This window comes from Opisthorchis viverrini, assembly GCF_000715545.1.
Source record: "Opisthorchis viverrini unplaced genomic scaffold opera_v5_106, whole genome shotgun sequence".
Taxonomy (NCBI): domain Eukaryota; kingdom Metazoa; phylum Platyhelminthes; class Trematoda; order Opisthorchiida; family Opisthorchiidae; genus Opisthorchis; species Opisthorchis viverrini.
The window spans coordinates 703,554-727,128 of NW_008751768.1; the positions used below are offsets into that span (position 1 = coordinate 703,554).

Consider the following 23,575-nt stretch of genomic DNA (forward strand, 5'->3'; position numbering starts at 1 on the left):
ATGCATAGGCGAACGGAAAACGGGAATATTCGTCTACGATTGTCAGTAGATATTTGTTTCGAGTCGTCGAAGGCAGTAGTCCCTTAAAGTCAATGCTTAAGCGTTCAAACGTTAGTGTGGCTTTAATGAGGGTACCACCAGATGACTTGAAGAAACGTGGTTTTAATTCCGCACACACATGACGTTGCCTAATGATGAATCGGATGTCCTCTAGGGAGAACGAAATGCATCATGCATGTTGCTTCAGGATGACACAGGGTTGCGTGTAAGCGTTTTGGATCCAGATGAGATGAAGTGTTCGAACAGACACTCCTAGAGAGCGTGTTAGCAGCTTTGTTTTCTACGGTAACGTCAAAAGAAAAAGGCGATAACTCCATCCGCTATAGTTGGATTTTGTCATTTTTGTATTTTCCCTTTTTTTTGTGCTGAATACATGAATGCAACGGACCGCTGATCAGTTATAATTTTGAAATGGGTCCCGAGTAGGTAATGCCTCTATTTGCGCACTGTTTCGACGATTGCGCACGCTTCTTTCTCAATAGCGGAATGGTGTTTTTCGCTGGCAGACAGTGTACGTGAGAAGAATGCGACCGGTCTGCCATCTTGACTGAGTGTAGCAGAAATCGCGACGTCAGATGCATCAGTTTCGAGCACCAAAGGTATTCTCGGGTCGATAGTGACCAACGCTGCATCCATCAACTCCTTTTTCAAACTTTCAAATGCTTTCATAACAGATTCAGGGACAGGAAAGGTTGTATTGTGAATGATTGGGTAGATCTTAATCGAGAAACGGCTTATCCAACGAGAATAGTACGCGAGCAAGCCTACCACTCGTTGTTGAGACTTGATGTCCTTCGGAGCGGGCAGCTCTTGCAATACCTTGAAGTGTTCAGGGTCAGGTTTGATGACACCTTAAGTAATTTCATAGCCGAGGAGTCTAAGCTTAGTGGTGGAAATCGTGCTTTTATCGTGATTTAACTGAAGGCCGTACTTTTGTGCTACGGTGCTGGAGGTTTCGATCATGTTCTTGATTCTTTCCACAAGTGGTGACATTATACACATACGCATATGTCCCGATAAGTTTTTGGGCGCGTATTATGTCATCCATTACCCTTTGAAAACAGGCCACCCCATTCGTTATTCCGAAGGGTATTCGACGGAACTGATAGAGGTTGTTGCAAGCCTCAAAAGCCGTGTAGATTCTGTCGCTTTCTTTAATGGGTATTTGATAATACGCACTACCACCATTTGCTTCTGTCGTTCATTTGTCGTGACGAGCACTTGCGCTCTCCATGGGGACTTCGAGGGTTCAGTGATGTGTTGCTCAAGTAAACGCTTTACTTCAGAAGCAATGAAGGCCTCCTCGTCTGGAGAATGTCGCCTGGACTTTATGGCGATTGACTTACACCTTGGGTCAATATGCTCGAACAAAGTGGGAGGTTCAGTTTTGGCAGAAATTAGACCACAAAGGGGAAAAGAAGGTTTGTCACCGTTGAGTGAGATTTCCAGGGACTTATGAATCTTAAGAAAGTCTTGTCCTAGCAAAATATCTGCACAGAGGTCAAGTAATACTGAAAACTTGAAAGAGGGATACTTGGTTTGTTTGTGTTGCAACGTTAAAAAGCAATGTCCAAGAGTAAAGCTTTTGTGCTGGATCGATACCAAAGTTATCTCAGATGACGATGGTAGTACGGACCACTTGTTACGACGGACTACCTTTTCGGAAATGAAACTTTCTGAGCTGCCAGTATCAACAAGAGCTCGAAGCGGGACACCATTGGGTTTCACAGCGGTGACTGCTTCTTTTAGACACTCGGGAGCCGCTGCAGTGACGCAAGATAGCGCGCTTGAAACAGATGAGGTGTTCCGCGGACCAGTAGATCTGCAAACCTTTTGAAAATGCCCTTTCTTCCCACAGTTTTTGCAGGTCGCATCCTTAGCGGAGCATTTATATCTCGGGTGACGAGCATAGCCACAGAAGAAACATGAACACCCCACACTGGCAGCAGTCGCCTGCTCGTGCGATGACGTTTGAGAACGTGGAGACTTTTTGGTGGGTCGTTCGATACGGTGGCACAGGGGAGTTGAATGTTCGGAAAAAACGACAACGACTGTTTTTGCGCTAGTTCGAGGGACTTTGCATGGTCGTATGCGGTTTTAAAATCCAGCGACTTATGTTCCAGCAGTCTCTGGAATTGGAATAAAGTCCACTAATAAATGCGTCTCGTAACGCTTCATCGGTATGCTGTTCTGCACTGACGGCTGTAAAGCGGCAGTCTGGAAATAGACTGCGAAGCTTCTGCACAAACTGATCATGGTTCTGAGCTCCGTCCTGTTTACAAGTGTTCAAAAGATACCGGGCAAAAACTTCATTTTTCGGCTGTACGTAAATTTCTCGCAAGGTTTCGATGGCTGATTCATAGTCTTTGCAGTCTTTGATGAATCGGTAAGTACTAGGAGAGACGTAATTGAACAAGGTTTTCAGTTTATCTGGTTAGTGAGAATCAATTGACTCTAGGAAGTTTGTGAAAGTACAATACCAATGTTCCCAGCTATCTGCCGAGTCTTGAGTATTGGCGTCGGTATCGAATCGTTCAGGACGTAGGAATCGATCCATTGTTCGAAGAAAACTTTTTGGATGAATAAATTGTTGTGTACGACGACGGATGGATGACAATGGCAATCAGAATGACAATGCAAAAGACTGAGGGCTTTATTCGTCCAAAACTTTGACACTGAGAGCTGAAAAAGGAAGAAAGTGATTTAGCAATAAATTATGAAACGTTTAAAAAACAGAGCAAATATACAACACCCCCTGTGATTACCACACTCACTACTCGCGGTCAAAGGGATCTTTGGTCAAAGTAGAGCCATGATAGGTTGATGCACGGCCGGGGACTAAGTAGAGTGGCTAGTTTTTCAGCTAGTGCATAGATCGCACAATGGATACTTTTCAAGGGGATCTAACCAGCTGAGGAGATCCGTGGGACAAAGTTACACCGACGCTTATGCAACTCGCCGCGGATGTTTAAGTGCCTGAAGGTTTTTGTAACGAGGGTGCTGTAGGCCCCAGTAATATACTTTGAATCTTGTGTTTTAGTTTTTGAATGGCAGGCAAGTTAACGTATCAGGATTGTGCTCTCGGACAACCTATATTTCAACTGTTCCATGACTAGTGTCGGAATCTGCGTTGGAAACAGGTGAACAAGTTCCGGAATATGGATGCAGGGCGTTATATGTGAGTTCTGCAGAGCCGTTAATGACTTCCTTTGGGCGCGAGGCTGTTGTGTCTACAGCTGGGGTCAGCAGAAAAGTAACCACTAAATGGGATCTGAAAGGGACCGGAGGATATTATTAAGGGAAGGTTATCGCTTTGCTTCTTCACACCTTTATACTGCAACTGATGACGTTACGCGGCAACTAGTCTACCACGAGATTATTGATGTTCATGCAGTTCATGATTGTAGGTGGGTTGAAGTGCTGATAGGGTGGAAGGATTAGAACCCCCAACTAAAGTATTTAGCCCGATAGCATGTAACGCAGCTTGGTATGTTTCAGGATTGCTAGATTAATCCAGGCTTTAGGAACTTGGAGAGCCAGAAGACTTATTAAGGTCCCTATCCATCTGTAGAGAGAAAATGTATTTATTTGTGTTACAGACCCCAGTATAGCCGTGGGGGCCACGACGCCACATAAGGGTAAGGTCCGATTACTTTGAGACCTTAGAAGTTTTGTTCTATAGCAGAAAGGAGTGACTTAATGTGGAAGGTGCGAGGGCCAAAGGCTGGTCGTGTGATTGAAATTCTTGGTAGTTGGCGGTAGAGACTATTTCAGGGGAGCGTGTTTCATGGTAATAGCGCCACAGTAAGGATAGATATGTGGGAATATCCGCGCGGGACTCAGCGTGAATAAAATCGAATGGGTTAACCATTGTGTGGGACATTGTTTGCGTCATGATACAATAGCACGACATTGGTACGTCACGATCTATCGTTGACGCGTCCATGTCGAGTGACATTCAGCTCCTGGAAAGGTTCATCCGCGGGGGCCGAAACTTCGATCATTCAGTCGTAATTCAACCAAAGATATATGAACTTTATATGTAGGCGTTATGTGTCGGTTAATTAATATTAGGTAAGAAGAGAGACCCCGCTCCCTATATTACAATATCCCTCTAAGACAGGACAAAATAGGGTTTCTTCCGACGAGACCGTTATCCCGGACACGGTCCAAGAACACTGACATGCCTAATAGAACGGACTCCGTTATTCTGAACGAGTCCAAAATCGTTACGTAGGCTGGTGGTAGCCACTTGATGGTGCCATAAAGGAGGTATCACCAGCCAGCCTATTGTGTTCTGCTAATTCAAGCCCGTAGGTGCAGTTGCCGGTCCTTCGTTCAAGCAGTTGCAAAATGGCCTGAATTGATCGATAAAACATCCTATCAATCCTATTTCGTACTTTTGGTTTGTGCTTTCCTACGTAGGGTCTCCTTACTTCACGTTATCCCTCATTGATCAAGATAAAAGCAGACGGACGACTAGTGGAGCATTCAACGTCTAGTGGGGCGGTGCGAGTTCCCACTTCAGGATTTCCCACTCCATGGTGCCCTTGTGATAGATTCACTTGTCTTAACAGCCGCATAAGCCATGACTATACTGTAACAGCTGAAGTTAGTGCGCGCATCACCTAGTCACAAAAGTGTTTGCCAGCTTGCCTTACCTTTGAAATTGGAAACCAACTCCACCGGGGTAAAAGGGATGGGTCCACAAGATAACTGTATGTGCAATTCTAATCTACGGCTGTGAAACTTGGCTCCTCCGATCTAAGCATCTTCAGATATTCAGTGTTATTCCTTTATAATGGCAGACGTTAACTGGCTTCAGCATTTACACAAGCTAAGGCTTGTTAGGTCAGGGTGGCCAGGTCGTTTACTACATATGCCGAACCACCATATACAAAAGAAGACTGTTCTTCATTCCTGAATTTCTCGAGATGTAGGCTGTAATGTAGCAACGCGAAATCAAAGCGAATTATGCCAATTTGGACACCGTGGGATCTTCTCCCTTTCCTCGTGGCTCTTCTTGCGTGTGGCCTACCCCAATGGTTTCGAATTAAAAAATGTCTTTTCGACGGGAATATTTATTCATCGGGATTTCTCCGATAAGTATCGTATTGCATGCCTCCTGCTCTGTATTGACGAAGTGATACCTGTGTTCGGGTGTTCTAGGCGAGCATTGAAATTTCCACCATATCTTTGATGATTGCCCAAGATATTCGAAAATTGCATATCCTTTATTGACGCAATCTAGCGCGACGTGGTGATCGTGGTCTCTAATCCGGGTCATTGCGAATCACGGGTTTCTTTCCCGCCAAAGATGAGTAAAACTCAGCCGAGACGTTTCGTTGTGAAGGCATAATACTACGCAACAATGAAAGCGATAGTAAAGTTGTTAGTTACCTTAGCATTTTCGAGCCCTGCGTTGTTTAACTCTGTTCCTCAGCTTTATTGCCTTTCAACTGCGTTGCAACTGAAAATGTTGTTTGCTCATGCAAGTCCAAATTGTCCTTTAGGTCTTGATGGGTCCAATCAGGAACAGTTGAGTAATGTGGTGGGTTAGTGTATCAGCTGTGTATGTGACATTTTGTTTGGGCAAACAAACGCCAGGCATTTCGAGAAATAGATATTCTCCTCTCCGTTTCCGATGTTTTTTATCCTCGAAGAAGGATTGCAATGTCCAGGAATATCCTGCCGCGGAAATGATCTTGGTCGGGGCACGGTGTGTATTTTAATTGTCCGGTGACGACAGACCCGGTTAGTACCTATAAGACAAGACAGCTATCGGGATGGAATTGAATGGTGCTTGTTCCATCCAGAGTCAAGTACAAAAATAGTCAAATTCTGATGACTGGGGGTGTGCACTTTGGAGGCATTTTTCGTTCCTGGATATTCACCTAATTTAGAAAGGCGAGAGCTAGGAGAACTTTTCGGGTAACGAATTTCTGTCAGACGTAATGCGAGAGGGAGAGAGACTTCTGTCACGTGGTTGATTGTATTGTACCCCTTCCTTTCTTTTTGGGTCTCCACTCATTTCCAATCTTGCGTGTGCACATACATAGACAAGGCGTGACCCAGCTTCTGTCAGAAGTTGATGTACCACCGGCTGGCAACTAATTCCTCGGATTCTGTATCTTATTGATAGCTGGTGGACATGCTCGTCTATTTACCCACGCAGGTATCCGGGTAGGTTGAACTTTTCGAATCGCATATTTTCACGTCTGCGGATATTCTGGTTCAGCAAGAACACTTATTCTTCTCGGATTTTACAGTAAGCTTCGTTTTTGCTTGTTTGCCTTTCAGTCTGCCGTTATCCTTGATCAACTAATCACCCGTTATCATTTTCAGAATGTAAGCTCAGAAGACCGTCAGCTAATCCGCACCTGGGGACGGGCCGCCTCAATCGCAACCATTGTCGATCGCCTTTTTGGTGGAATCCTGATCAGCACGCTTCAGTGCTGCGTTTGTGGCACCATTCGAACGAGCTTTGAACCGTTTCTTGACCTTTCTTTGCCAATCACAGATGCCAAGGCTTCGTTTGGTCGCCGCACTGCTCCGGAAAAACATGAAGGTATGTTCTATTTTTTGAGTTTTGCTCAGCTACTCATCGTTGCGCCTTCGTTTCTAGCCACCCACTCACTTGAACCATCTCACCCCCATATAAATTATATATATATATATATATATATATATATATATATATAGCGGATATTCCGTTTGTTTGGCTTACGAAACATCTCCATGATACCGACATACCTATACTTGTGTCAACAGTGTTGTGAACCACAGTCGTTTAATGCCTTCGTATTACCGAGTACCTCGGTCCGGATAGCCGCTTGATCGCCTGGTGCGCTTGGTCAAACCAGAAAAGTCAATGAACGTACAAGCCAGTTGCTCTATTGCTCACTGTCGCGGTCAAATGTGATGCTAAGAATGCAACTCATCTGTTAAGGGTGAGTGAAGAACAACCAATGAAATCTGTCTCAACGAAAAACGGTTATTCCATTGGAAGTTATGTGGTACCGTTCGTCATCATCATCATCATCATTGTCAGCTGTAATAACCGCGTACTCGTCGTACAGTGGTTGTAGCTGCCGCAGTTTCTCTCACCGACAGCATACCAATAGCATACCGATAGCGCACCATAGCATACCCAGATGAGACTGACTTGAGGCCGTCGCCTTGTCCAGTGCCTTTACTGAATTCCCTTCCAGGCAAAAGACCAAACTTCATTCGGTCAGTCACATCGCTACCAGCACGAGCATGATTGCCTGTTCACACATTATAATTCTGGCTCGTCGAGCGTGTGCTGACTTAGTGATAGTAGCTCGTGCGTCTCGCATGTTGGGCTTCAAATTCCGGCATGGCCAAGCTGCGCACTTCTGATAAATCCTAATAAGACCGCGGTTGAATACGGTGCTCTGCGGTCTCGGTCTTGGATAGACGCACTAATCATAGTGTTCAGACGAAAGAGGTTGTAACAGTGGTCTATGGTTGACGTTGACCGATGAGCGCAAACCGTATCCAAAAATCATGTATGCTGTTTTCGTCCGAGGTCTGGCTGCTCACAACCGAGCGATCTTCGAACGGACGCTCTAGCAGTCGTTTTAGAAATTGAAAAAACTATTCAGGATGTAGTGTATGCCTAAATGAGCCTTCATGGCTGGTGTTTTTTTCATATATGTATATTCCCTTTGGTACCTAACTGCTCATGCGGACTTTGCTTCGTGCATCCTCGTTTGGATCTACATCAGTTGATAGATGCCGTGAAAACTGTCCAATTCTTCTTCTGTTTTCCTCTAGGTGTTGGGAAGTCAAAGCAGGAATTAAAACGAGATGTGAGTCTTTACAGTGGTGTGTTTCTATTCCCAGTCTTTGTTCGTTAATATTCTTGCGATTCCTCGTGGCTTCACACTATGGGCTTGGCGTGCGGATTGACAACATGGTTTCTGTTATCTCACTCAATTGTGAACTGTGATGGTATTTACTTGAAATCGGACGGTTAGCTTACTTGCTAGCTGGTTGAACAGCTGAAGGAATTATTCTGTGTGTCTGGGACTACTGGTGTGGTGTACGACAATCTTTTTCGACTTAAATGGCTCGGTGACCGACACCCCTCCAGAATGGATCTTTATGGAAGCCTAACTGGCGAATTGTGGTATCGCTCCGAAAATTCGGGGAATTGACGGATAAACCCAGTGCTTTGATTTTCACTGCTATGCCATCGTTCTTAAACCAATTGGTGGTCTGTGTTTGTTGTTTACCCACTGTGCCTAAACATTCTGTTTTTTGTGCTTGTGACTTGATTTCTTGGATGCTGAGTAGATTTTGGTAAACTTTCTTCACAGTTGTCTATCAGCTGTTGAGTTATGAAAGCAGTGTGTCTGTACAGTGTCCTTTTCGAAGGTCTGGAATGTTCGTGCTTCGAACCCGATCTCTGCCCCTCGTCTCGCCCCTGTCTAGGCTTGGACAACCCTACAATATCCCAGTCCTCGTGCTTCCTTCGGCTGGCATGGTAGCTAGACACTGGAAGGATGTTACAGCTGAACGTTTTTTTTTCGAAAGAAGTTTTTGGTATATGGGGTAAACTGCTTACAAAGGATGCCTGGCTAAAGCAAATATTTCTTCTCTCTTCTTGAAAGCGCAAGAAAAAGAAAAAAGGAAAGCCGAAACGTGAGAACCGCAGAAGGCTCAAACAGGAGATGGATTGCCCTGCAGTTTCGTCCGACGGAGACTCGGTAGATGAGCCTGTCGAATCTGAGTCGCCTCCGCTCAACATGCCGTGCTGTTTTGTGACTCCGGCTGATGATGATGCAGTTGAGTCCAAACCGTTGCAAGAGCAGCTACATTGTACTAGCGACCTCACAGCTGATGGTGTTGCTCCCGGTAAACCTGTTGTTCAGACTAATTCTAATGGTGGTAAGCACCAGTTTCTGGTTCCGATGACTGAACGTTGGTTTTCGAGGATAATGCAGCTCTTATTTTTCGTGTGTAGAAGTGCACTTTTGTGCGGTGGTCCCATTTCAGGCTAACTCACGAATCTTGCAACGGAAGTGAACTTTGCAATCAAATTGTCCAGCTCAGTGAACAAACCAACGACCATCTACGCTACCTGAACTACCAATGTTTTCCTCTATAGAAAATGAACTTTCTATTAATTCGTCTTGCCTTTTAGCGACGGATACTTAGCTAGTATGCGAGTGAGACTGACATTAATGCAAGCTACAACTACAGTTCCAGTAGGGTCTTTTTCTTTTCTTTTCGAGTGTCTCCTGTTTTGTTTCATCCCAAGGTTGGCATCTATACGTCGCCGTCCGTTATCTGCATCCAAGAACTAATAGAAAACATCGGAAATTCGGAATGATACGAAGTGCAATCAAATCAGCTCAGTGAACAAACCAACGACCATCTACGCTACCTGAACTACCAATGTTTTCCTCTATAGAAAATGAACTTTCTATTAATTCGTCTTGCCTTTTAGCGACGGATACTTAGCTAGTATGCGAGTGAGACTGACATTAATGCAAGCTACAACTACAGTTCCAGTAGGGTCTTTTTCTTTTCTTTTCGAGTGTCTCCTGTTTTGTTTCATCCCAAGGTTGGCATCTATACGTCGCCGTCCGTTATCTGCATCCAAGAACTAATAGAAAACATCGGAAATTCGGAATGATACGAAGTATCACATCGTTTGGTTGCAATTCCAGTTACATAAGCTGAATTGGGAAACTAAGTCACTACACTTCGCAATTAGCTGTTCCGAAGTTGGGTTTCGAATAAGGGCTCACACAGGGAATAGGCCGTCATGAACTTATATGCAGTCGAGAACTCTTTGCACATTCCTTGCATATCTTCGTTAATCCTTGTTTTCTTCTCGGCTGCCACGCAGCTCACCTCCTCTAGGAATATAAAATCTATGTATGACTGTGGCTTTTGTTGTTGGATGAAGCCTAACCTAGCCGTTCTTCCCATTCGTCTATTTTCGACCCATATTTCCCCGTTCTTCATTGTCATTACTGCGACTGAGCGATAGGAACCTCGTCGTCACCAAGTTCTAACAGCCTTTCGGTTCATAGCTGCCATTTCTTTCGTTGGGAACCATAAAGGCTGAGATACTCCAGTCTAGACTGGAGCAGTCGAGATGCCGAAGTTGGGTTCGAGTCACGGATCTTCTAGTCAGTAAGGCCGCGCCTCAACCACTGAGCTGTCTCGCCTTGTCAAATTTCGTTGACAGTGTCGTAGTTTTCTGCATTCTTTTTCAGTGCGCTGCCATGCCAACCCAAATATCTAAGTTCGTTTTTTCATTCTTCTCCATCCTACTGTTTGGGATGGTGCAGTGAGTTGCAGCGCGCACGCCATAGCGACGAGCTTATGGATGCCGCCAAGAGCGAGTGGTTGGAGATGTCAGATAAGATACGTATAACAGAACGCGCTAATAGCTCACGTTGATTGGCGTTCTATTGATGGTATCACCTCAAGCGGTGATGAAGCGCTTTCAACAGAATTGTCACTTTTGGTAAACAGTTTGGCTACCAGTATATAAGACATCCGAATGTCATGCATCAACTACTGAGGTAAACGGATTTGGAGAATCTTCAGCAAGGATCTCGAGTATACATTGCAACTGAAAACTGAACGTTGAAATCGGCAACCAAACGTATGATTACATCCACACCCGATTCATTGTGGAGTGGCAAGGTGGACTTTGACAGTTGTTCACTTGGAAAAAATAGAGTGAATTGTTCATGCAGTCTAACTGGTTCGACCTGAGGCACTGTTCGCGGAACAGTGTTAAGTGAAAATGCTCTTCCGTCTTGCTTCCGTCGGGTGGCATTACATCTAGAAACCGAGAGGATGTTCCTGCTGAACGGATATTTTTGTTATTCTCTGGAAAATATCTATTCTATTCCTGCTCATGGCGTTTGTATTCTCATGGTTTGTATTTTTGTTGATTGTTGTTTACTGCGTTTTCTTTTGTTTCCTGAAACTTTTTTTTCGACAACTGATAGGACTGGGCAGGTGATGAAACTTCTAGGTCGTAAGACCTACTTCTACGATATTATTCGCCATCGAAAAGTGGTGTTTCTCCAGTGCAGCGTCATTCTGATTTTCGACGGTGACAGTCGACATCGTATCAGATATCTCAAGTTTAGAACTAGAAATCTTATTGGTTGTCGATCAGATGGTTGTTGATTTGTTCACCGAGCTTGGATATTGCATTCGTCACCATACGAGGAGACATCATCAGTGCGCAGTTTGATGCGGAAAAGTGGGGTGGCTCAAAATTCCAATTAAACTTAGAATTTCTGATTGTTTCCATACTGGCCTTGGAAAGTAGCATTAATACAGCCTTCACGCCTCCTTCGGATCGGATGGCAACCACGTATCGAAAACATAAAACATCCAAACGATTTGTTCTTATTTTACTGGAAAGTTTTTTTTTGCTTTCTTGTATTTCCATTTTTTCAACCTTCCGTTTTGCACATAACGTGGAACCGGTAAATTTCTTTTACTCTTTGATGGGGATGCTGTACAGGTATGACCCTAAGACACTATCTTTGTATTAGGTTGCTTTTTTTCACAACAAAAACTTCACACTCACTCTTCGCCATTGATCCAGTCCGTGTTAGGTCATTAACAGATCAACATTCTATCTCAAGTTTAGAGTGAATGAACGCTCGTCTAGAAAGTGAGGCTGTCACCTCATTTCAATATCCTCACTTGTTAGGTCACTGTGACTCGAATTCAGCTACCTACCAAAGTCGTGACAGAATAGAGTAAAACTCCTCTAGCTTGACCACTTTTGTTCGGCGTCGTCGGGTTCCTGCTTTGCATTCTTCAAAATGTACCTACCTGGCTGGAACCGACAACTAACAAGAATATGACTAAAAATCGGTTTCAGCTCCGATCTTCTGTGTCCATTTCACCTGGCGGACTTTCATGTGTAACCTGTGCTAACCACCTTATTGGAACGACCACTGTCTTACATAGCGGTGGAAAAGGTAGTTGTATATGAATTTTCCCGCTCTACTACACTATACTATCGCATACTACACTATGCTATAGTATACCATACTATGATATACTATGCTATACCATATTATACGTTTATTCACTAGTGTTGGAGAGCACTATAGGTGGTCCGTGTTAGGGCGGCGTGAAATCAATGTACAAAGGTGGTAGACGTTCTCTCTGTAAGGGTCACAAAAGGAGTACGGCGTCTCGCTCTGGATGGACTCTATTTTAGTTTAAATAATGCACACAGTGTGCTCAATTCGTGGTACATATCAGGAGAGTTGTCGGCTGGCTGTTCCTTTTGAGGGGTCGAGTGATAAGTCTACACTTTACACATAATATTACTGGTTGCATGACTTTTTTGCTGTCCACATTGACTTTATGCGTAAATCCATTTATTTTTTTCGCGCAGTTACCAGCCAACCATCTTCCGTCGGATCAATGTCACGAGTGGCTTCAAGTGATTCATCCAATGGTGAGAAATCGATTCTCCTTCGTTTTTACTTTATGTTGCCCTGTTTTCACCAGATGATTGAGAACTGGGCGAAAAACAGTCCAGAAACTAAACTTATTGCAAACTAAGGCGGTGATTTTTGATTTTCAAATATAGATTTTATCCCGCTATCAAAGCTGAAGTATACTGAAAATCCGAGCGGCAATATACAGTTGTTTCTGTCTTGTGTGGAATCGGTGTCTCTAGGACGATCAGAATCCGCAGTCTATAGGGTAAATAAATAATAGGCACCCACAGTACCTAGCTGCCGTGTCATCCGAAGGGAACATGAAGGCTGAGATGTTGCCAGGCTACCCAATTCTAGACAAGATTAGTCGAGACTTGTAGGTTGCGTTCTATCCACGGGCCCTCCAGTGAGTAAGGTCGTGCCTCAAACGCAGCCATCTTTAGCTCAGTCAGTCACTAGTTCAATACCATGGCGCTTGGCCACGCGTTACTTTCCAGCTGTACGCAATAAACTTGCACGTAGACATTTCATAGTTCTTTAGATATGCAGTCCACGGGGTTTGGCATGGCTGCCCGCGTTACGATTTGTTGGATGATTTCCTTTCTGTGCAAGCTACTCCTTTCTTGTAGTTACTGAGATATCCTGTGCTCCTACAAGTCTGCTCGTTCCTTACAGCCTGTTAACGTGAGATCAATAAAGTGACTTACGAGCAAATCTGTGGATAGACTTGAGATGGTTGTGTTCATCTCTGTAAGTCAGTATTTTCCAGATAATTTGGTCCATAAAATGCTGTAAGTGGTTATTCTGAGGTGGCCTATCCACCCACAGAATATCAGAACAACGAAGTCAGTGGGTATGTCATATGGATTGTGCCTCCTACCAGCCTATTCGAAGTTAGGCACCCACATCTTCCTTATGCATCCCCCTTTGTTTACATGAAGGTTTTACTGGTGACTGCTGTGTCCTCTGGGTGATTCGATACGAATGTTCCTGATCCTGTTCTCCGGCTTCAACTTTGCTTATCCACTGTCTCTGGAAATGTACTGTGCCCCAGTTCCACTCATTACCTGAACCCAGGCTAGAGGGGCTGTTAACAGGCCCGTTATATAAAGACTTTTGCACCGAAAACCACTCAGAAAGCTTCGGTTAACTTTTATTGCACGGTATACGCGTGGCTTCCTGGTGTTTTACCGTTGGACTTAATAGACGCAGAAGTGACAAATGTCGAACAATCTCCGCAGTGTTCTGAGGGTTGACATTTGGTCACTGGCTGCTGAATTTCCGTATTCATCTCCTACGTTTCCCTTCAACGAGTGGACCCAGTAAAGCGATGGTTCTCTTGTACTCTTTTCCGATTTCTTTCAGTTGGAATCTTTTATGAACTCCTAATAGTGAATTGTTCCTCATGAAGTGAACCCGAAACAACCAAAAGAACCGAGGTGGGGTTTATTTCAAGTGATTAGTCTGCATTACACTCGTCTTCGCACCGCATGCGTGCCAATCCTAGCGGCTAACACGTAGGCGAAGTTTGTTTTGTATACCCAGTGGCAGTGTATATCTCCCTTAGTAGCCTGAGATGGACGCAGACTCAGTTGAACCGGTCGAATTCCACCCCAACCCGCTCCACTGAGATCAACGCCTCCAACAGAGCTCAGTGTCCCACTCGCTTATTGTCAGCCGACGAAAACAGAGAGTTCATCTGTGACGAACGCCCAATTCCCGACGCGACATTTTTTGTTTGATGTCTTTTCTGTTGAACCACATGTCCAACAGCAGAGTGATAATGACGTCGGATAATTCCAACTCTAACCGGAGAAAATGACAACAGCTCTCCCTTGGTATGGAGTTTTCTTTTAAGTCAGAGCACAACGTGGAAGAATGAGATGTCGTAACCCAGCGTTTCGGTTGCCGTGGGCAATTTCTTCCAAGGATTTCTACAGCCAATTAAATACGAGTCAATTGCGGTGTCATTTGGGTCCTCTATCGTTTCTCCTGATTGGTTGTTTCCTGAGATCTCAAGAACACACCAATCAGGAGACATGATAGCGGACCCAAATGACGCTGTACCTGACTCCTATTCACTTGTTTGTAGAAATGCTTGTAAAAGCTTGCCCAGGATACCCGAAACTTTGGATTATAATATATTATTCCATTACGATGTGTTCCGGCTTTAAAAATTCCTAAATACACCACATGGCTCTTCTATTTTTGGGAGTCATAGACGTTTTTCTTCTCTCATTGTTCCTCCAAGGTTGTTCTTTGAAGGCACTCTCCCGAACGTTTTAAAAAGGATGCTTGTGAGCATTAGCGATTTCTTTTCTTCGTATGCACATAGGTGGTTGCGCAGATGCTGAAGACAGTGATGAGGACCGGATATACATGAAAGCCATTTCACCGTGCGATAACGAATTGTCCCCTAATTCTACCCTTCTGAAGCCCGATGCCTCTGATAATGCAAATGACGAAGGGTCCATTCTGGTCGAAACAAATGCGTACTTGGCAAATCAGCTAGCCAAAATCAACCTTCAATCACACGATTGTGGACCTTTGGGGGCTGAGGAGCTTCTACAGGCCAGTCGATTATCTCAGCTTCCTTTACGTTCATCAACTTCAGAGCGGTGTGAATTTCGTTCTGGGGATAATGATGAATCTTTGTACACATGTCTATCCCGTTTTACCACTCCCGAACACTTGTGCGGATCTAACCGTATTCAGTGCGATACATGCAGTGGGCGACACCCGGACGATCAGTCAGATGCCTCTGAGTCTCATGCAGCTCCAAACACCCGTGTATATCGAGACGCGATTCGTCGAGATCTAATTCTGGAGCCGCCCGCATTATTAACCATTCATCTGAAGCGTTTTCAGCAGGTAAGCTCACAGTCGAAGTGTCCCTGGGTTCCAGGACTACCTGGTAGAGTGTAGTGTAATTTCGGTGCCAATACAATGGAATAACGGTGAAATCTAGACGTATTTCACGTTATATTTCACTGGGATGAATGAATGCTGATCTACTTGAATAGTCCGTAAATCTGGATGTTGTCATTGCGGCCCGCTTTGAACGGTTCTACAACTGTCACTACTGCTTTACTTGTTTGCAAATAAGTCCGCACATTTCGAATGGTGTGCAGCAGGCGCGGTCAGTTTGACTTTTGCTGTACCAGATTGTTTTTTGTTGCGCATGAACTTTTCGTATGCCTGTCCTCGTTGACCTCATATTGGTGTTCGTTGTTCATTCGTGTTTACTAATTTAGTTATTACCAGACATTAATAGCACTCTCTTGCAGTCTGGCTGCTTTCATGGCGGTGGTTTGGAATTCTTGACTTTGCAATTTTTCGTTTTACTACCTGTGTAAGGGTGATACTGCTGATGGGGAGGCACGCGAGTAGTATGTGTTGTTCGTGGAATTTTGCTTTGTGTCTTTTGGAAAGGGGAGATCTGTTGCGGAATTCGTGGAGTCGCTTTGTAACATTTGCTTGGATTTGAGCGAGGAATGATTGGAGTCAATGAATCTCCAGGAAAGTTCAAGAAGACGCGTTCAGGAGAAGATGGATGTCCAGTTTTTGTAAATAAGATGCAAATTAGAGTTTTGCTTCCCTGTCCAATGGTCTGTAACTGGTCAGTTGGTATTTCTAATAAGTAACTCCGCAGCGAAGACCTTCTTCCTTTTACCTGTATTCCTGGGGACGGATCCTGTTTTTGAGTCGATGTTTTGTCCGTCAGCTTGTTCGTCCGTCATGCCTTAGCCGTGTTTGTCGGTTCATCATCATGAGGAATGACGGAAGATCTCAGTCCGAAAAAAAACACTTCAACGTTATGGCTGTGATATAATGTTCAAAACAACCCACCAGGTATCTCCGGGCTCCACCATTGTCATAGGGACACCAAATTCTCTCATCATGCTGCCTGTCTCAGTCTTTATCGACCTCCTATGTACTCTAGCCTGGATCTGACTTTCATAGGCGACGCAAGTTCGTCCAGGGCTTGAAATTGGTACATCTAACCACATTGAACCTCATGGGAGTGACAAAATGTTCGACTACCGAGATTAACATTGTCACTGATGACTGACCGCACTTGATTCACGTTGACACGAGTGAACCACGTCCAACCTATTTTCAGTAATCTTATTGTCACCAACACAGGATGAACATTTCCTTGAATGGCCTCACGTCTTTTTGTTTCCGAAGTCACTTCTTGGGGCGAGATGCCTCAGTGGTTAGAGAGCGAATTTGCCGGCGGACGGTCCGTGGTTCGAAGCCGACCTCTGCTTCTCGACTTCCCCTGCCTAGGATTGAATACCCTGGCAATATAACAGCCCTCGTGCTTCCTTACAGTGGTATGGCAGTTAGGCTCCGAAAGAATTTATTACTTCTTTCGTGAAAGCGAATTCTGTTCATCCGAATGATACGAATGAAGACCACATTCCGTCGAAGCAGTTTGTTATCGGTCGGCACAAATTCGTTATGTCCATGGGTGTGATAATCTCAAACAAATGCATTACTTGTATAACAGTTGGCGATAATGATATGAAGTTCGTAATGTTTCCTAATGTAGTGGCTCCAACAAATGTCTCGATCGAGTTGGATTTAGAGACGGAAAATTTAGTTCGAAGTTGCACATCAGAAACGACTGAAGTTCTGGACTAATATGCATATTCAGCCCAACCTGCTTTTTTCAGGAACCTCTGGCTACCAAGTCTTCGCTTCTATGCTGAGTCCCAATCAGTTTGAGTTTCATCCCCCCTGAAGAGTAGTGTCCTTGAAACGATATTGCGAATGAATCTTTTGTGGTATCTGAGAAAGTTTCCACCTTAGAATCGCAGCTTTCAGTATAATTCGCTCAAGTTTAGCACATCACATTTTGAAGGATGGAAGCCCGACCAGCCATGGACACTTATCCGCCAAGTCCTGTGCATTTGGTGTGAAATTGTGGCTTTAATGTACATGAAATTTGCATTTTATCTGAGTTAACAAGCCTGTGCAAGAGGAATAATGCCAGCGAGGCTAATTTCTATCATCATTGCTGTTCGATCATATTGTAACTCGCGCTTGTACTGCCTCTCACTGATCATTTCGTTTCCACGTCCTGGACAGTTTCGCAACAACTTGCAGAAGTCACAGAAGCCCGTCAAATTTCCTCTCATATTGGACATCAGCCCATTCTGCTCCACACTGTATCTAGTGAGTTTTTAGCTTCCATCTTAGCTTTCTTAATGAGCGTGTTTTTAACTGTTTTTCCACTTAGGTTAACCCTAGCTATTACCGTAATTGCCGGTTTAGACGGTATGTGGTTTCATCTCTGTCAACTCTCATAAAAGTTCACGCGGGTTGATATCTGCCCTTGTGGGTTACCAGGTTTATAATCAGTTCCGTTTTTGGTCCCACTTGTTGTTGGGTGTGTATTTTCAAATGACTAAGCACGAGGTACGTGAGAAGTGTGTTAGAATAATGCTTAGGATACTAATAGCCTAATGATGAATTTAGAATTTTGCACGTCTGGTCCATGGACCATAACAGTCCATCGCTTTGCAAAACGATGAAATTGAAATGTCCCAAAACTGTTCAGGGTGGTATCACATGGGATGGGACTGGTGTGTTTGCTTTGCATTCCGAACAGACCCCCCCCCCGCAGCCTGCCATCGACTTTGCGCACGCTTCGGTCGTCTGTTCTTCTCAGTGCTGCAGTAAATAAGCTACTTGTTTTACCATCAGTAGTTGGCGATAAGTATGTGATTGTCTTCGTCCTGGACTTCTCTGGGACGATGCTCGGTGTCATAATGACACCTGATTCACAGCGCTTTTTTGATGTACATGTGTCTCAGATAACCAGATATTGACTATTTACCGTGGAAATATTCTCATGTGCCTCACCATGTGGATTATGCTTTCGATAGAAGCATGTACGGGGATTAAAAGTGAATTCATGCTGGCTACGTTTTTTACGTTTTTACCCTTGGTGCGCCCGCAGTGTTTGATATTTATTTTGAAAAATGGAAAACAAACTCCTGAGTTGGTTTTTATTCTTGTTTTTATCCATTCCAGTCGCCTTGCGATTCTGTTTGTTATCGACTGTACGGCGTGGTGGAGCACATGGGACGTCTAGCCGGAGGTCATTATGTGGCTTACGTCGCTGCCACTGCACCTAATATTGAACAGGATGCTGAATCCTCGCCAGCATCTGATCGCCTAAAAGGCTTTCTGCAGAAATTTGTTGGATCACTGGACCATCCGCCGAAATGGCCACTTACTGTGCACGACCTCGTCAGACGCCTCCGACGCTGCAGTCGATCTCAGTTGCTTCACTCCGTATCGGAATTGTCTTCCATTGTTAATCGGGACACAGATTCACCTGATTCTACGGAGAACGAAGCGCGGACGGAGCCTGAGGAAGCGGATAAACGCACTTGGTTCCGGTGTTCGGATAGTCATGTTTCCTGGGTACCTGTGAGCGCTGTGCTGGAGTGTCAACCTTTTTTATTATTCTACGAGCGGATTACCAGTTGACCCCCTTCCTCTCTTGAGAATGTCGCTAATTGCCGTACCTTTCGTTGTACAGCAATGTTCATGATGTCTTTCCTAGTTTTCCAAGAGGATACTTCTATATACAAAGTGATCGCATCGTCTTCTCACTACCATGCACAGTTTTCCCCTTTCATTTCACTAATCCTTTCAGGGTGTGCCACAACGTGTCAGCGTTTTAAACTGCTAGAGCTCCTTTACTGTCTTCGTAATTCTTCGGTTGGTGGGTGACTCAGATTCGTTGTTTAATTCTCCCCCACGTAACCTGTCCTATGAGAAACCAGTGCACACTCCCTTGGAAAGCCGCCTAGATCACTGGTTGATAGGAAAGTAGAATATTGTGCTCTTGAATTCCCCCAATACTTTGTGGAATATAACACCGTTAAAGGGTGGAAAAGCGTATTCACCGTCCAATTAAAGTCGACTTTGATGTTTTTCCCCTCCGCAACCCGGTAACTCACAATGTGACCAACGCAGGTGGACAGCTTGCTCTGTTGAAAACGAGAGTTGATTCCGATGAAAAGCACTGAACACATCGGTTGCGTTCGGAAATTGTTCCACGCAGAACTAAAAGCCGTAAAATGCAGAGATGATTTGTCTCCTATCCTGTGAAGTTTATCGTTGTAGCACCAGACAAGCGCCGCTAACCTTAATACGTGAAATGTATTTCTTCACCAGGGCAAGAACTAACGACCATTAAAGGGCGATATCGTGTCCGCTTTTCATGTTTATCCTTATTTTTGCACTTTATATCGATTAATATCAGCTCGTTATGCGGCGGAAGCATTTACACTGACGATTTAGTGATACTCTGAGAGGCCGTTACTGGTCACTAAAAAAAGAATCAGCCGGTTGTTTCATCGTAAACGCGAATACTTTTTAATGTTGGATTCACACTCATTCTGTTCCTGAGGACCAAACTTGGTGGACACAAATTGTTCTTATTTGTTCATACTTCTATTTTATTAGAGGTACAACACAATCACACACTCCAGAACGACAGCATTGACGAGAGTTATTTGGATTGGCCTTTTCCTTTTTCAGTTTAGAGCAGGGCAATGTCAACATTCACCGGTTGAAGCCTGTAATTTTTAGTGAGTACAAACCGTTTAGTGGCATGAAAGCAAGAAAAAACTGCAACTCGTATCAGACCTTTGGTTTTTGCTACAACTGACCGTGAACCCTGCATCCGGAACCTAAGTTGTGGAGAAGACTAACTAAACAAGAACAGAACAGCTTTGTTCCTAACAAGCGAGCGCAAAGTGGTTAGGATCGTCGCTGTATTTGAGGCGTATTTCTGGCCTTGAATCAAGGCTTACCGGTGGATATTGAGTGGCTGTGTTAGTGATCCGGTTGTAACGTAATTAGGTTGATTATCAAAAGGTAACAAGCACTAACGAATGTCTTTTTTACTAGAATGATTATGATTACAAAAGTTATGTGCACTTGATAAAAATAAGTTCAATGCAAGAAGGGAATGAGCCAAAAAGTGACTTATCGTTTGGAGACAACTGTTGAGAATTCCCGAGTGAAGTTCTTGACGCCGGACATGTCTTCTCTGCAATCTAGCTACTACATCGTTCCGTAGTTGTCCGTGCAGACCTGTGGGGCTGGGCTGACTGCCTGTCCTGTGCGTTTGCGTTTGGGCCGAGTTGCATGCCTATCTATTATGCGTAGTGTGGAGAGAGGGGTGTCCCTTCGTGTTTGATACTTGCACGAACATAAATACAGCTTGGCCTGCTGTGTTGAAGTTCGTAAGCCTTACGCGTGACGCAGGTGGTAGCCGCGTAAACAAAAATGGATGGGAAATTGTAGTATACATGTTGTCGGCAAATGTTGCAAGTGGGACAAGAATTGAGCGTCTGTGACGCGTGATCTAGTGAGGGACCGCTACAGCCGAATGGAATCGCTTCTGACACCCAAGAACCGTCGGTCATCGTTGACTAGCTGCCTGGATGTCGACCGACAGCAGGCTCTTTTGGTCTGGAGACTCGGTGGATCTCTTGAAGAGGTGAGACTGGTGGTCCATAGGGCATTCAGGGTTGTTTCCAGGCACCTAACCTTCCTGTCAGTGTGGATGATCTGTACACCCTCTGTTGATGAACACGGACTCAGCGGTGATCGTGAACTAGTTGCTCGCTATCTGCCTTACGATTGTGCTGGATCGAATGAGTGAACTGAGTAGTCACCACGGTCGAACAGGATCTGACAGCGTCTCTAATCCCTGCGACTATATGTTCAGCCTGAACACCAATAAGTTGTTTGGGTGACCGAGAGTCAGCTGAGTTTTTACGTGCTGGAAAGTCATTCTACAAGAGTAGCCCCTCGTAACTTCAATTTGGACAGAAAATAGAACGGCAGTCAGGCATCCTATTCATTGTCACAATCCCGAGAAACCTTCGACAAGCCCAGAAATTTGAGAACCTTAGTTTCGGATGTTTCTATTGGTATGGCTAGATCTGTGCAGTTAGAATAGGAAATGGTGAACTGGAAGGCACTTCTAACGCTGTCTTGATAAAAATCATAATCAATCAGGTGTAACACACTCTCGGTGCATAGCTACCGCGCCACTCAAAGTAAGCGCCAGCGCTGACCTAAACAGGGGAAGTTGAGAGGCGGAGGTCGGTTTCGAATCACGGAAGTTCACGCTCTAACCACTAAACCATCTTGATAAATTGGTCTATAGCGGAAAGGAATCCACTGAACAATCGTCTGGAGCACAACTGCTGAAGAACCTTCACCTTCAAGCCTGAAATGTTTGATAAACAAGTGTACTTCGAAAGCTATAAGTAGCTGTTTCTGATATGGCTGGAATTGTTTTGCCAAATAAAGGGACCAGGTTCGCACCTTTTTACCTCTCTTCTCCATGAAGGGACATGTACCAGAACCCGCCGGTGGATTCTTCTGGATGATTATGATGATCGATTCATGGAAGACGTTAACCGCTTCATTTTCTGACAAGGCAATGACCGTAGACAGTTTTATCTGAAAACTAGCTATAAATCAGCTTGTCGTCTAGGTGGATGGAGAGTCCGTTGAATGGTGGTGCTGCGGAAAGTAGTTATCCCGAAAGCGTTTCTCCGTTGTTGGTCTGTTTGCGAAAAGATCAAGAAAATGCACTTCTGACTTTCATCCAGGAAACTTCAACACTATCTTAAAGCGCTCGCCAGAACATGGTGCTTCTGGTAAATCTTTGTGAATTTTGCAGGTTGGGTGCCTGCATTTTCATTACTACACATTAGTTAAATTTACTCCAGATGTCATATTGATCAGTCGAACGACGTCATAGTTATACGGTGTATTTCTTACATGAGACCTAGTGGATAGCATACAAAAATCGAGAGACCAAAGTAAGGAAAACTGGCTGGCTTACGAATGCTTGGCTGCAACATACTTGTCGCAACCTCACCCCTGTATCACCAGCACCGTCCTGCAGCATCGAGCGTAAGGATCAACCAACACGAAGGTTTGCTTACATGTCAGCGTAACTTGTTCTGGAGAATTAGCAATAATTTGTAATATCGTTTTCGATCACTTCGCCCAATCTATGTTCGCTTGTACGTGAATACTACCTGCTGCGAGATGTCCGGCGCTTGTATGAACGGAGTGACAACCTCGATGCACCCCAGCGGATCGACTCGTGCTCATCTATCATCAAGCGGTGAGGAATTCTAAAATAAGGTGGATCCTCACCAACAAATCAGTTGCAGAACGACTTCAAATTTCTCCTGAGTTGAAAAATGCTACTGGAATGCGCAGTTAGTAATACACTTTCAGACTGTTCATGACGGCAATATTTTACACACGGTACGACAGTATAACACTATTGGTGTCTTGCTACACTGCCAGTAGATGAATTAATGACCTTCACGGTGCTCGCATGAACTTTCAATATTCAAACACTAGTTAGTGTCAGTTTACTCTAGCTGGCCAATCCTAACGTAGGAATTATAAGACTGTTGAATCACAGATTTGGGTGAATCAATCCATGCTAGTTTATACATGCAAATGAATTTATCGATTTCACAACGATCAAACTGGGAAAATGAAGTGGCACAACGCTCCTGGTGCAATCATTATCATCGTGTTTTTTTTTAACCATAGATCAGTCGGTGCTAGGCTTGCCTGTGCCAAGGGAAATGCGCAACTAGACATGCACACGGTATGCTGGACAGGTGCGAGGGCGTTCATTGTGAAGACAGGAAATCGAAGAACATAAACAATAGTGGCTTGAACGGTCGATTAATGTGAATTCAGCCACCGTGTATCAGGAGAAACACCGAACATTGTTTATGCCCATAAACCAGAGGACTCTAACTAGGAATTCTGCGCGTCAGCAGCTATCCGTCTACCCACGCGAAGGACACGTGCCTGTGCCAAATGCACATCCGAAAATCATGCTGAAGTTGGGTTCTTTAATGAACATCCAATGGCTCACCGAAAAGCATAGCGTGTAGCGTTCGTCGGTACTGTACAGTTCGGACATCGCGTACAGCGGTTTTGATGGTGGTACTAGTAAGTAA

General features: G+C 44.4%; 1 protein-coding gene across 1 annotated transcript in view; it reads left to right on the plus strand.

Annotated features, from left to right (window-relative positions):
- Positions 1-19,242, plus strand: part of T265_13853 (hypothetical protein) — a gene marked incomplete at both ends in the record, with an annotated part of 25,064 nt that extends 5,822 nt beyond the window's left edge. Inside the window, 7 exons of the mRNA XM_009170866.1 lie at positions 6,406-6,628; positions 7,861-7,895; positions 8,700-8,976; positions 12,482-12,544; positions 14,866-15,401; positions 17,628-17,714; positions 18,576-19,242. Coding sequence (XP_009169130.1) covers positions 6,406-6,628; positions 7,861-7,895; positions 8,700-8,976; positions 12,482-12,544; positions 14,866-15,401; positions 17,628-17,714; positions 18,576-19,037 — 1,683 coding nt within the window. The remainder of the gene's footprint in view (positions 1-6,405; positions 6,629-7,860; positions 7,896-8,699; positions 8,977-12,481; positions 12,545-14,865; positions 15,402-17,627; positions 17,715-18,575) is intronic.
- Positions 19,243-23,575: the final 4,333 nt, after the last annotated feature.